The sequence below is a fragment of the Salvelinus sp. IW2-2015 genome, linkage group LG17, assembly GCF_002910315.2.
Source record: "Salvelinus sp. IW2-2015 linkage group LG17, ASM291031v2, whole genome shotgun sequence".
Lineage (NCBI taxonomy): Eukaryota > Metazoa > Chordata > Actinopteri > Salmoniformes > Salmonidae > Salvelinus > Salvelinus sp. IW2-2015.
This window is the reverse complement of record NC_036857.1, coordinates 30,782,630-30,796,953: the sequence shown is the minus strand read 5'-3', so window position 1 is coordinate 30,796,953 and position 14,324 is coordinate 30,782,630. Positions and strand designations below refer to the sequence as shown.

General features: G+C 42.5%; 1 protein-coding gene and 1 long non-coding RNA gene across 2 annotated transcripts; both read right to left on the bottom strand.

The window, feature by feature from the left end:
- Window positions 1-131: 131 nt before the first annotated feature.
- LOC111976563 (uncharacterized) lies at window positions 132-5,658 on the bottom strand. Its single transcript, XM_070448182.1, has 5 exons — window positions 5,613-5,658; window positions 5,176-5,485; window positions 4,261-4,410; window positions 1,694-1,792; window positions 132-303 (listed from the first exon to the last, which is right to left on the bottom strand). Exons 2-5 carry the CDS (start codon window positions 5,415-5,417, stop codon window positions 159-161), a joined length of 636 nt encoding a protein of 211 aa, XP_070304283.1. The 5' UTR covers window positions 5,418-5,485; window positions 5,613-5,658; the 3' UTR covers window positions 132-158.
- A 1,802-nt stretch (window positions 5,659-7,460) lies between these two features.
- On the bottom strand, window positions 7,461-8,131 carry LOC111976742 (uncharacterized). Its single transcript, XR_002878960.2, has 3 exons — window positions 8,045-8,131; window positions 7,853-7,931; window positions 7,461-7,533 (listed from the first exon to the last, which is right to left on the bottom strand). It is a non-coding gene; the product is annotated as an uncharacterized lncRNA (long non-coding RNA).
- Window positions 8,132-14,324: the final 6,193 nt, after the last annotated feature.

Genomic DNA, 14,324 nt, shown 5'->3' with positions numbered 1-14,324 from the left:
CATACTTAAATGGATTAATCACAGAATTGAAACGTGATTCTTTCAGGAATGTTTATTGGGTGAAGCTGTTCAATGACCAATCAGAAGCCAGGTCAGAACCAGGAAGTGCTTTGTCTATCTGTCTCCTTCAGGAAGTGTTTGTGTTAAATCTCATCAGCTCACAGCAGACGTTCAGGACCGAGCCAGAAGAGGATGATCAGTAGTATCACACAGCAGAGCACTACCAGATACACACTGAGGACAACCCAGCGGCAGTGCCACATCCAGTGGGCCAGGGGGCGCTCTCTGCACATAGGGCCACACCTAAAAAGAGAAGCTGGGTGTCACTGTCATGGCAATAAGGTATGGAAGAATAAATGTTGAACTGCAATATACTTCCATAGTAGTGACATCAGAGAAAGTCAAAGTATAGCCCCCCCACACATTGACTCTGTACCGGTACCCCCTGTATATAGCCTCGCCATTGTTATTTTACTGCTGCACTTACATTTTTTTATAATTTCTTCCTTATCTATTTTTTACTTTGTCTTAAACCTGCATTGATGGTTAAATCCCTTAACGCTCGAATCCCGTTAGTGGGATAGACTTGACAACATCCTGTGAAATTGCAGAGCGCCAAATTCAAACTACAGAAATATAAATATTTAATATTCATATAAATACAAGTGTAATACATCAAAATAAAGCTTAACTTCTTGTTAATCCAGGCGCTGTGTCAGATTTCAAAAAGGCCTTACGGCAAAAGCACACCATGCGATTATCTGAGGACAGCGCCCCGCATACAAAAACATGAAAACCATTTTTCAACCAGGCTAATGTGACACGAAAGTCAGAAATAGCGATATAATAAATGCCATACCTTTGAAGATCATCTTTTTGCAATCCCAAATTGTGTCTCAGTGACACAATAAATGGTCAATTTGTTCGATAAATTCCTTCTTTATATCCCAAAAATGTCCATTTATTTGGCGCGTTTGATTCAGATATACACCGGTTCCAACTCGCCCAACATGACTACAAAGTATCTAATAAGTTACCTGTCCAAACATTTCAAACAACTTTTCTAATCCAACCTCAGGTACCCTAAAATGTAAATAATCGATCAAATTTAAGACGGAATAAACGGTTTCCAATACCGGAGGAAAATAACGAGGAGCGCGCTCCTGTTCACGCGCACCAAAAGACTTAAGTCCATCTGAGTGACACATGGAAAGAATAGGACTACTTCTTCATTTCTGAAAAGAAAAACATTGAACAATTTCTAAAGACTGTTGACATCTAGTGGAAGCCATATGAACTGCAATCTGGGCCCTAATAAATCAGGTTTCCCATAGAAAATCATTGGAAAACACAATGACCTCAATAACAAAAAAATCCCTGGATGGATTGTGCTCAGGGTTTCGCCTGCGAAATCAGTTCTGTTATACTCACAGACATTATTTTAACAGTTTTAGAAACTGTAGAGTGTTTTGTATCCAATACTATCATGCATGTGCATATCCTAGCTTCTGGGCCTGAGTAACAGGCAGTTTACTTTGGGCACACTTTTCCTTCGGACGTGAAAATACTGCCCCCTATCCTGAAGAAGTTTTTAAGGGCTTGTAAGTAAGCATTTCACTGTAAGGTCTACACCTGTTGTATTCGGCGCACGTGACAAATACAATTTGATTTGATTTGATTATAAGTGACTTACGTTCCAGTGATGCATTGGTCGGTGTGTGTCATTGTTTTCTCTCTGTTCCCTTTCCTCCTCTCCGTCCTCTCCAGCGCGGCCTTGCCTTTATGTCTGTACCTTATTAGAGTATCCAAAGGTGAACTTTCACAGACACACATGCCATGTTAGAATACAACAACAAGGCCCTTGTTTAGCCAATTCCTTGTTGTGTTATTGTGCCATTGTCGTGTTATTATTGTACCTCTGAACATGTGTATAACAGGGTCAAACTGTTGATGTGTTAAAACGCTGTCCATCTCAGGGCCAGGTGTAGGCAATTGTCAATTAATGGCATGGCTGCCATGCCCAGGTATAAAAGCTGTGCTTTACCCTTTGTTTTGGGGGATCCCTTCACAATTGTACAGGCTGGTGTGCCTTGGGAGGACGGGGGCAGTGGCTGTGGTGTAATCTAAATTCTACTGTGACCCATATTGTAACCGTCTATGGCAAGGTGTGCCCCTCTTTGCTGGTAGCTGTTCTCCTCCCTTGGCACGCCTTCCTCGATATTGGTTTGGTGTGTATTTATTGTATGTCGGCCAGATAATCGGAACGTAAATATATTATGAGACTTAAACGTGATTATTGAATACTCAGACAATGATTATTGCAATAACTAAACTCAGTAAAATAAGAAACGTCCTCTCACTGTCAACTGCGTTTATTTTCAGCAAACTTAAATATTGTGTAAATATTTGTATGAACATAACAAGATTCAACAAATGAGACATAAACTGAACAAGTTCTACAGACATGTGACTAACCCTGGGCATCCTTCTTTTGGTGTTTTTCAGAGTCAGTAGAAAGGCCTCTTTAGTGTCCTAAGTTGTCATAACTGTGAGCTTAATTGCCTACCYTCTGTAAGCTGTTAGTGTCTTAACGACCGTTCCACAGATGCATGTTCATTAATTGTTCATGGTTCATTGAACAAGCATGGAAAACAGTGTTTAAACCCTTTACAATGAAGATCTGTGAAGTTATTTGGATTTTTACGAATTATCTTTGAAAGACAGGGTCCTGAAAAAGGGATGTTTCTTTTTTTGCTGAGTTTATGATTTGTTTGTCAGCAGACACTGTGCTGAGCGCTAGGCCCTGAAGATATTGTCCAAATCTAACACCTTGATCACACTTAGTGTCATTGGGCAAAATGTTACACAGCATCATCTGGATATATGTGCAACAAAAGTTCAACATTCACATTCTGCTACCATTTCTGTCAAGCCGTCTATGCATACAGTTTGACTCATGAATGTACTTCTGGTGTACCAAAATGCAATGATGCTGTCGGTGTGATCAAGGCCTAAACTTTTTACTAGTCCTATTGTGAAATAAAATCTAGTTTTGCTCCACTTCCTGACGCAAAGAACCGGTGTTTTATGCAACAATTTCAAAAACTTTACTGAGTTACAGTTCATATAAGGGGGAAAAAGTCAATCAAAATAAATAAATTAAGCCCTAATCTATGGATATCACATGACTGGGATATGCATCTGTTTGTCACAGAAACCTTTAAAAAAAAGGTAGGGACATGGATCGGAAAACCAGTCAGTATCTGCGACACATCTCCTTTGCATAGAGTAGATCAGGCTGTTGATTGTGATCTGTGGAATGTTGTCCCACTCCTATTCAACGGCTGTGCAAAGTTGCTGAATATTGGCAGGAACTGGAACAGGCTGTCGTACACATCTATCCAGAACATCCTAAACATGCTCAATTGCTGAAATGTCTGGTGAATATGCAAGCCATGGAAGAACTGGGACATTTTCAGCTTCCAGGAATCGTGGACAGATCCTTGTGACATGGGGCCGTGCATTTATCATGCTGAAACATGAGGTGATGGCGGCAGATGAATGGCATGACAATGGACCTCAGGATCTCATTACTGTATCTCTGTGCATTCAAATTGCCACCGATAAAATGCAATTGTGTTCGTTGTCCGTAGCTTATGCCTGCCCATACCATAGCTCCACTGCCACCATGGGGCACTCTGTTCACAAGGTTAATATCAGCAAACCGATCGGCCACACGACGCCATACACGTGGTCTTAGGTTGTGAGGCCAGCTGGACGTACTGCCAAATTCTGTAAAATTATGTTGGAGGTGGCTTAAGGTAGAGAAATTAACATTAAATTCACTAGCAACGGCTCTGATGGACATTCCTGCAGTCAGCATGCCAGTTGCACGCTCCCTCAAAACGTGAGACATCTTCGGTATTGTGTTGTGTGACAAAACTGCACATTCTAGAGTGGCCTTTGTTAAATGATCATGCTGTTTAATCATATCAAGCATCTTGATATGCCACACCTGTCAGGTGGATGGATTATCTTGGCAAAGAAGAAATGCTCACTAACAGGGATGTAAACAAATTTGGGCACAACATTTGTGCGTATGGAACATTTCTGGGATCTTTTAACATGGGTCCAATACTTTACATGTTGCGTTTATATTTTTGTTCAGTATAATTTAGTCCTGAGGACTTCCCCTTGCATATAAAAAGGTGTCGTATTGGCTACAGGAAATGTTATTTATGTGTAAATTCTATACTGTACCTCATGCTGTTTTTCTTGGTGTCCACTTCGTTTGGCTTGTGTGTGAGAGTGGGACAGGGTGCTGTATAGACTGGAGAGGGGTCTGGTTCAGGTGGTGACTGGACAACAGCAGCGACTTCTTGTTTGTTATCATCAGGGGCTTCATGTGGTCTTGAATCAGCAAAAAGGTTTGGTTTGTGGCAGGGTTAGGGTCAATTCCAATTTAATTTGACATTTCAATTAAATTCTTGAATTCACTCATGAAGTGGAGAATTTGTTAAATTCAATTTGAATTTCAACAATTTTCATGTCATGTCAAAGAAAACATTTAATCTTTGGAATTGAATTGGAATTGAGTATTTCTACATATCTCAGGTAATGTAATTGATGCATCAAACATTGACTATAGTATTTGTTTTAAATAATTTCAACTTGTATTTCTATATTTCATTTCCAGTATAGCTAGGCTGTCTGAACAGTGCCTTGATCAGCCTGAAAGCCTGACGGAATTACATTTGAATTTGTGGAATTGTTGGGGATAATATCGAATTCTTGGATTTGACCTAACATTGGAATTGAATGGAATTCAATTCTCTGAATTCAAAGACTGACTTGGAATTTGAATGAAATTAAATGAAAATTACAGCGAGAAAATTGAAGTAAATTCTAATTTCCTTTAACCCTTGCATGTAGATACTGTATATTCCTATGTAGCACATGGGGATGTGTGAAATGCACTCCTCAGCCTGAAGTGTCCCGCTTGCTTCACCTCATTGCTAGCTTTTGAGGTGGCGCGATCGGGCTAATATGCTTGAGGGAGGACGTTCATGTGTGTTTGTGAGGCAGAGGTCCCGAGTTTGCGCCAGGTATGGGCCGAATCGGGAGGAAGTGGTACTCGCTAAGCAAGCAGCGTGAAGTCCTTTACACCTACATTACCTGCCAGCCAGTAAGGGAACATCCATCTCTTCTGTCTTGACCATGACTGAAGGGTTGGACTCTGTGATGGAGTCCATTGATGGAGATGGGGTTGAGAGTGACTTCTTGCCTATCCCATGATCTAATGAGAATGACTTCTGCAGCCCTCTTTCCCATTTTCTCTTTTCCTGAGGCAAAAGAATAGGCAGATAGTTGGTGTGCGTGGGTACGTGCATGTCTTTGGAGAGGAAGGACTTGAACATGCGCAGACCTGGACTTGTTTGGTGATCACTGCTATGCTGACCCTTCGGCGACTTGCACCAATGTGCAACTAGAGGAACGAGAGGAAGGAAGAGAGACAGGAAAGGGATTGGAGGGTAAAACAAGATAAAAACAATTATGACACAATGTTATACATAGTGAATATCCTCTGCATGAAGACAGGGAAGTGCTCCTACCTGCTGAGAGGTTTTATTGTCCTTCTGCCTGAACTCTCCTTCATCTGCAGCGAGAGACACACCAGTCAGATAACAGCATCTGTGCCTATCACATACCAAGCCATATTCAGGTAGACCTATGATGATTCAGTGAACCATGCCTACGTGATAAGTAACCTCACCGACAACCTAGACCTGAAATCTAGGTCTAGGCTTTAGCTCAGCGGGCTAACACAGTCTTGAGGCGTGCGGGACATCCGAGTTTGAACCCAGACAGTTACACTGGTGGTACTTACCTCTAGGGTCGCTGTAGTTCCTACGGAGGATTTTCCTGTTGAGTTTCTTGGTCTCGTCCAGCTCCGTGATGTCTCTCTCATAACGCCTCTTCAGGTTGTCAACGTGGCTCACCATCAGCTCCACCGCTCGACTCACACGAGCCTCCTACCATACAGAGTACAGCTACATTGAGTATGTATACGGTATGTGTAGGCAGAGTATATAAACCTGTACTGAACCACAAATAATAGCAGCTTCATTCTACTCAAGTCTCAAAGTATCAGTGACGAGTGTGATGATTGTGTCCTTCCCCATTGATTCAGTCATTGGGGTGTAATGTGTAGCTGATCCAATCCATAATCAAAGTCTTGAGCCAGATAGACTGTACAGTAATGTCTGTGTGAGAGAGACTACCTGATGTACAGCTCCCAACACCTCTGCTGTGTTGGAGATTCTCTCCACTGTTCCTCCCAGTATATCCAGACACAGCTCTAGTCTCTGGAGGATCTTACTGCGCATACTGTCCAGACACAGAGCCTTTAGAGTCTGACGACACAGTGAGACAGGTCAAAACTCTGTTACAAAAAACCTCATATACAATACACACATTGTATGCTGTAGGCCTTATATCCCCCCCCCCCCAACAAAAAGTTGTTCTCAATGTCAGGGACACAGTGCTGCTGACGCTTGTCATCATATTCATTAGAAAAAATAAGGTACTAACTCACACTTTCACTCTGGCTCAAACATCATTTATTATGATTAAGGGTCTCAGGGATTGGTGAGTGGAACAGGCTAGAGGGGAAACGTCCAATACTTCTCTTCCTTCATTGCAGTGACCCCATCCACCCTCCTTCTCCAATACCTCCAGTGTCTCCCGGCCTCTCATCAGCTCCAGCTGGATGTTCTCCTCAGCCAGGTTCCTAGCATGCTCCTCTGCCTGCAGCCTCTGCTTCAGGGTGTACTGGTCACTACTAAAGGCCAGCGCAATCTGGGAGAACGCATTCTGAATAGAATAGAATGGAATAGAACAGAACGGAATAGAATAGAAGAGAATAGAAGAGAATATAGTAGAATACAATACAATAGAGTAGAATACAAAATATATAATAAATTAGAATAGAACTGTATAGCTCCTTAATGGGAAACGAAGATGTTACAGGCTTACCATACAACATCATAAGGGGGGACAGGGGTTGGGGGCATCAGATAGTACACACAATACCCACACAAGATGTATCCCTATGATTGCAATGCATCATAACATCATGTTAATGAGGACTACTGATGGATTGCCTTACCTCCACTTGTTCCTCTGACATCTTAGCACTGTGATAGAGGGAGGGAGGGACAGACAGATGAAGAGGGAGAGTGAGAGAGGGAGAGAGACACAGAGAAAGAAAGAGTAAGAAAGAGAAAGAGAGATGCCCAATGAACCATCTCAAGACAACAAAGAACCAAACACATATCTGGGGCAATTGCAGGACTTGAACACTTGAACAACAAGTCTGGATTAGGGATGAGATGATCTGTTCTTGATGATTACCAATATAGTGATGGTTATCGTCAGTCACACAGAGGATAAAACCTCACCTGTTGAAGCCTACGCGATCTATAATACACAGGTCATTCCATGGCGTAGCCGGCTGCTGCTCTTCAATGGACTCTATGAATGAAAGACATCAACGTGTCAAATTATTCTTCCTAACCGGACTCTGTATGAAAGACACCAACATGCCAAGTTATTCTTCACGTCAGATCAGAGCCTTGTGGTTCACAGTGATACTACATTAGGATGGTCCCCAATAAATCTGTTGATGCTCAAACTATCACTCATATCCCGTCACTATTTTTACAAAAACACTTGTTTCCATCCTTTTTTACTAAAAGTATTCTTTGATAATTGCACACACGATAACCGCCCAAAAACAACAATGAAATAATGACTCTGTTATTGCTAGAGAGGGCATACTAGGGTACTATACCTTCCTCACTGTCCTCACTGTCTAGCACGATTAGCATCTTGGTCGGCTGGTCACTTTGTTTAGGTGTCCCCTCATCAGGCTGGAAGAATAGAAACCCTGACTCACTTGGACATTATGAGCCCACTGTATTAGGTACAGTCTGAATCATTAGCAGAGGGTTTGTATAGCCAGAGGAGAGATGGTCTGACTCACCTGAGGGTGCATAGTATGGATCGGCACCATAGCAGCAGAACGATGCTACTAGAGAATGGGGACCAAAGACAACTGCTGTCCCTTGGACCAAAGCCAAAGTAAGAAAGTAGAATAAATGTAAAATAATCAACAAGGCAAGAACAACACCACAATAAGATCTGCATATCACTCTGAGGGAAAAAAAAGAGAGTACAATTCCTTACCATTTGTCTTACTCCATTGATCTCTTCACTCACTCTGTCAGTCTCAGAGGACTGCACTCAGGACGTCAGTAATCCTATTATGAGATCCTCAGTCAGGGAAGTAGACCAGGATAAGTACAGTACCTATTAGGTACTACCTAAACCAGCTCTCTGTGTGTGTGTGTGTGTGTGTGAGGTTTTGGGTTGTGTGTGTGTGTGTGTGTGTGTGTGTGTGTGTGTGTGTGTGTGTGTGTGTGTGTGTGTGTGTGTGTGTGTGTGTGTGTGTGTGTGTGTGTGTGTGTGTGTGTGTGTGTGTGTGTGTGTGTGTGTGTGTGTGTCAGCTCACACCATCACTGCTTAGGCGTGTGTGTGTTGTTACGTAATAACAAACTATCAGGACGGTCTAGGCAGTAGTTAGAGCCGGAGGTTAAGTTGGAAGCAGTCAGCCCACCACTATCGTCTGCTGTCCGTTCATCTGGACGCCTAGACTGACTTCCTCCCACCTCCTTACTTACACTAATCCACTTGAAACAACTTGTGTTTTAGTCAAGTGAATGCATTTTTGTTATTGACACTGAATTGTATGTGGCTTCTGCTGTATATTTTCAGATCTACACTACCATAAGAGTTCACTCTGTCTCTAAGGTGGTTGAGGAAAAGCTCTCAACTAGAACACAAACAAGACAGAACAGAAGATTGTAGGATCTTGGCAGGTCAATTCGTAGAAAAGAAAGGCAGTTTGACAGGTAGTTGATGGCCCGACAATAACCAAAGGAGGTGGCAAGACAGCACAAACAGATCTGGAACCAGGCTAGTTTGGTTCTCTCATAACGAGAGGTTTTTCTATACCGATCTTGATATACAAGGTAGTTTGAGGCTCTACTAGAGACTAGTAGAGACTAGTAGAGACCAGTGTTAATTTCGTCAACAAAAACAGTGACTAAAATATCAATTATCAATATCAATATCAATATCAACACCAATTTTTTTTGTGTGCCAATTGACGAGACTATAACTGACTAAATAATAGACCCAGAAAAAACTATAACTAAACGGGATGAGACTAAATTATCTCTGCACAATTGATATTAGCAGCACAGATACGCAGTATTGTTCAGCAGTGGGAAGGATGTGCCACACCCAGCACACACAGCCTAGATCAGCTGTTGAGCTGCAGGAGAGCAAGCAATGAGTGTGGGCATTGCAGCCTGGTCTCATAGACTAGACGTAACATAGTAAATGTAAATCCAAGACACTCAAATTAGTATGATATGTTGTTGGGCAGACAGGCTTCGCACTGGCTCCACCTCCGATTATGCACATCACACTGGCAACTCTCTTGCTTACCCGTAGTAACCACTCACCACCAGCCTTCTAGTTAGTTACCCTTTGCCTGGTGAAGAAACACAAGTTGCTTTACGAAATTAAAAACAATAGCAGCATTGAGTTGAAATTTTGTTATCAATGTTCATAAACTTCAATTAATCTACTCAGTCTGCAACCCAGAGTTTGTAATATTCTGGTTGAATGAAACAGACAAGAGTCCCAATTTACAAAAATCAAAGTGTTTATTCACGAGAACGTTCTAACATCAAAAATGCAAACCCATTACAACAGTGGTGTGCAGAATGGCATCTCGGAACGCACAACGCAGTCCTTGTCGCGGATGGGCTATTGCAGCAGACAAACACACCGGGTTCCAGTCATATCAGCTAAAAACAATAAGAAGCAGCTCCAGTGGGCACGTGATCACAAACACTGGACAATTGAGGACTGGAAAAACATTGCCTTGTCCCACGAATCCCGGTTCCTGTTGCGTCATGCTGGTGGCAGAGTCAGGATTTGGCGTAAGCAGCATGAGTCCATGGCCCCATCATGCTTGGTGTCAACGGTACTGGCTGGGTGGTGTAATGGTGTGGGGAATGTTTTCCTGGCACACATTAGGTCCCTTGATACCAATTGAGCAACGTTTCCATGCCCCAAAGAATTCAGGTTGTTCTGAAGGATAAGTTTGTTCTAACCCGTTTTTAGATTGGTGTACCTAATAAAAAATTACAGAGAACTGAGGCAGGTAGGCCTGGAGTAGCGATTGCATAGCAACGTTACAGCTGTGACTAGACAGTGTGAGGTGGGTTCAGAGAGGGAAAACACATGCCAGGGGAAACAGTATGGGAGAAGTACTCTGACACAGGAGGGACAGCACCTCAAACATAGAGGACGTGTACTCCGAGGATGCGCAGACCAACTGGCAAGTGTCTTCACTGTTTCATGCAGTGTTTCATGCAGACCACCATAGCATAGGCGGAAATCCCAGGGGGGACGGGGGGGACACGACCCCCCCATCCTGGGAAAAATATGATTTGTCCCCCCCAATATATCACTGTAAACATAACTATGTAATTTCAATAATATTAATAATACGCAATGAAAGCACTTGTGCTGATTATAGACACTTAATAGCGCGTTTTTAAGTTTCACAAGATTGCGACCCCCCCGCCCTTTGCCCCACAATGATTTGATCCACTGCCAGTTCTTTAGCTTGCAGGTAATAGAGGGTTCGTATCTACTGTCCGAAAGGCACATGTACGTAACTGACGTGAGGTTAATCCAGTCAATCGCGCCATAGCAATGTATATATTTTTTTAATGTTGCAGGGTTCACACACTAGCTGAATTTGCAGAGCTAGCGCGCAAACTAAAGCAAACATTAACTATCAAGCTAGCTAGTACCTATTCCATTTATGTGGCGTCGTCAAAGATGGAATATTTGCTATCGTGAGTTTATTCCAAGATTAGCATGCAGCTGTAGTGCTTCAAAGTCCCCGTGATAAGGTTAGCGATAAACTGAAGTCCAAACTGAACAGAACTACACTCTCTTATACCATTGTCTTAAATATATTAAATGGTCTCGTTGCAAAAGCAAAATTGTCGCTAGTGAATATTTTTTTTTTTRCCACCTTTAACCAGGTAGCAAAGATTATAGCAAACACCACAGAAACGGAATTGGTGCTCGCTAGCTTTGCAAATTCAGCTATTGTTGGAAGCCTGCCAATATGAAACAAACTAGGTTAAAATTTCAAAACGTTGCAGCATGTGTTGTGTAAATGTGTGTGTGTGCAGCTAGACCGGTCAGCCAGCCAGGTAGAAAAATGTCAGAAAAAAGACGGACATCAGAGTATTTTTCAGGACACCAAAACGCAAAGTAAGAACTCTAGTAGCCTAATATCTCAAAGACCAGTTGATAAAATGTTCATAAGAAAGAAGTGAAATGCTAATGGAATGTTTCACAATGATGTCATTAGGCAGAGCAGGCAACAGATGGCACACAGACAGCAGAGCTGTGGACAGATAGGCAGGGACAGACTGGCAGGGACAGACTGGCAGAGACAGGGAGTCTCAGGTAAGTTTGTTGAGTCTTTGTTTGGCAACATTATGAAAGGTTCTCCATTTTTTTTACTTGTAAAATAGGGACATAATTGGAAAATGCCATGGATACCCCAGCTCTCAACTTAAACTGGTGACTAAACTAAGATTTGTTTAAGGCAATGGTATTGCTGTTGTGATTAATTGTGTAGTTTTGGGTACCGGTAGTTAGGAGTACAGCAAACACCTTATTTCTTTTCTAGGAGACAGACTGAGTCAGTGAGGGTGGTGAAAGGGAAAGAGCACTCAACACTGCCCTTTCTCATCTGTACAAAAGGAACACCTATGTCACTAAGCTAAGGACCCTGGGACTAAACACCTCCCTCTGCAACTGGATCCTGGACTTCCTGACGCTCGCCCCCAGGTGGTAAGGGTAGGTAACAACACATTCGCCACGCTGATCCTCAACACAGGTGCCGCTCAGGGGTGCGTGCTCAGTCCCCTCCTGTACTCCCTGTTCACTCATGACTGCAAGGCCAAGCACGACTCCAACACCATCATCAAGTTTGCCGATGATGCAACAGTGGTAGGCCTGATCACCGACAACGACAAGACAGCCTATAGGGAGGAGATCAGAGACCTGGCCGTGTGGTGCCAGGACAACAACCTCTCCCTCAACGTGAACAAGACAAAGGAGTTGATTGTGGACTACAGGAAAAGGAGGACCGATCATGCCCCCATTCTCATCAACGGGGTTGTAGTGGAGCAGGTTGAGAGCTTTAAGTTCCTTGGTGTCCACATCACCAACAAACTATCATGGTCCAAACACACTAAGACAGTCGTGAAGAGGGCACGACAAAACCTATTCCCCCTCAGGAGACGGAATGATTTGGCCCTTCTTTTACGCTGCTGCTCCTCTCTGTTTATTACCTATGCATAATCACTTTAACTCGACCTACATGTACATATTACCTCAATTACCTCGACTAAACGGTGCCCCCGCACATTGACTCTGTATCGGTACCCCCTGTATATAGACTCACTATTGTTATTTTACTGCTGCTGTTTAATTATTTGTTTCTTTTATTTTCAATTTTTTTCTTAAAACTGCAGTGTTGGTTAAGGGCTTATAAGTAAGCATTTCACTGTTGTATTCAGCGCATGTGACAAATAGAATCGGATAGGATTTGATTCGAGACACACAGTACATATTCACTTATACTGGAACCCCCTTCTCTGTTTTATCTTTTTTCTTACTGCTGTTTAGTCTGCCGTTGTTTTGATCTCTGGTTGTTTGTGTTTTATCGTAAATCAACTTTAGGTCCTTGAAAAAGGTTATTTAAGTCCCATGTATTAATATTATGTTACGAGAATTATGTTCTCAATGTTCATTAACCACTTCAATTAAACTACTCACTAAGATTCTGGTTGAATGAAACTATGTTCGTCAAAATGTTTATTCACGAGCGCGCTCGTCCGTTGTCCAAAACCATTCATTTTATACTGGCTCCTTACGCACTTACATTCACACACAAACAGTAGGTATCCTACGCACATACATACACACGAACAGTAGGTATCCTACGCACACACTGTATCACTACCCAGCCGACAAAGATTAGGGAGACTGGGAAGCACTCCCCTGTCCTCCCTCAAGATTAGGGAGTACTCACTGCCCTCTCCCAAATCTCTCAGAGGCCCCTAGCAAGGTCGGCACCGAATTTTGCTCAGACAGTCTGTGTTTAAGATACTATAAAGATATATTGTACGGATATATTGTTTTACCCTAATTCTGACTAAAACTACACACATCATTAATTATACTTCTACTGACTAAACCTAAACAAACCCATCAGATAATAAATGTATGATTCTAATCAATTTCATACAGTTATAAGGTTTCAGAGTGGAATTATTTCATCATTATCTTTCAACATTTAAATTACTTTAACATATTATTATATACATAATTGGCATCAGCCAATGTAATTTCAGGTGGTCCGAAAACCAGAGTAACAAAACTCGAAATTACAGATGCAACTCTCTCAGACACAATTACAAAGCTGTATATTGTATTAGTTCAGAGTTTAAAACATTACATTTTGCCAGCCATTGGCCTTCATCAGAAAAACGTCTTAAGTCTGACATGCAGCTAGGAGGCGAACTCCACTCGACACCCCATGTTGAATGAACTGTGAGGTGGGGAACATGACCTTTCTCATCGGGAGGTTCTTGATGAGTGTGGCTGCTGTGCTGTGACTGAGATCAGGAGTGTGCGCCAGCACACAGCTACACTGCTGAGGTAAGGCCTTAAAAAAAATGCATTAGTTTATGAACTAAGAAAATTCTATCAACTTCAGTTAATCCGTGATTTCTATTTCCTACGATAACAATAGAATGCTGATGTGACTGAATATAGCCTGCAACGCTGTAATGCCCTTTAGTTCTCTCACCTTTACATGCTCAGGCAGGGCATCGCTTGGACTCACTGATACTGCTGGCTTCTGTGATGAGATTGTCGACTGTCTAACTATCTGGTCTTTCAAACCCTCCGTTCCTACTGCCGACCCCACACTGCTGCTAAAGCTCCTCTCGGTCTCTACAGCAGGGAATAGACTCAACTTCATCCTCTTACTCAGCTGTCCGGAGTCCTCCTCAGGTTCCGAGTCCAGAGCAACACAGCTGCTATTGCTCTGTGGAACCACCAACTCTAGCCCACTCTGTGAGGATGGTTGT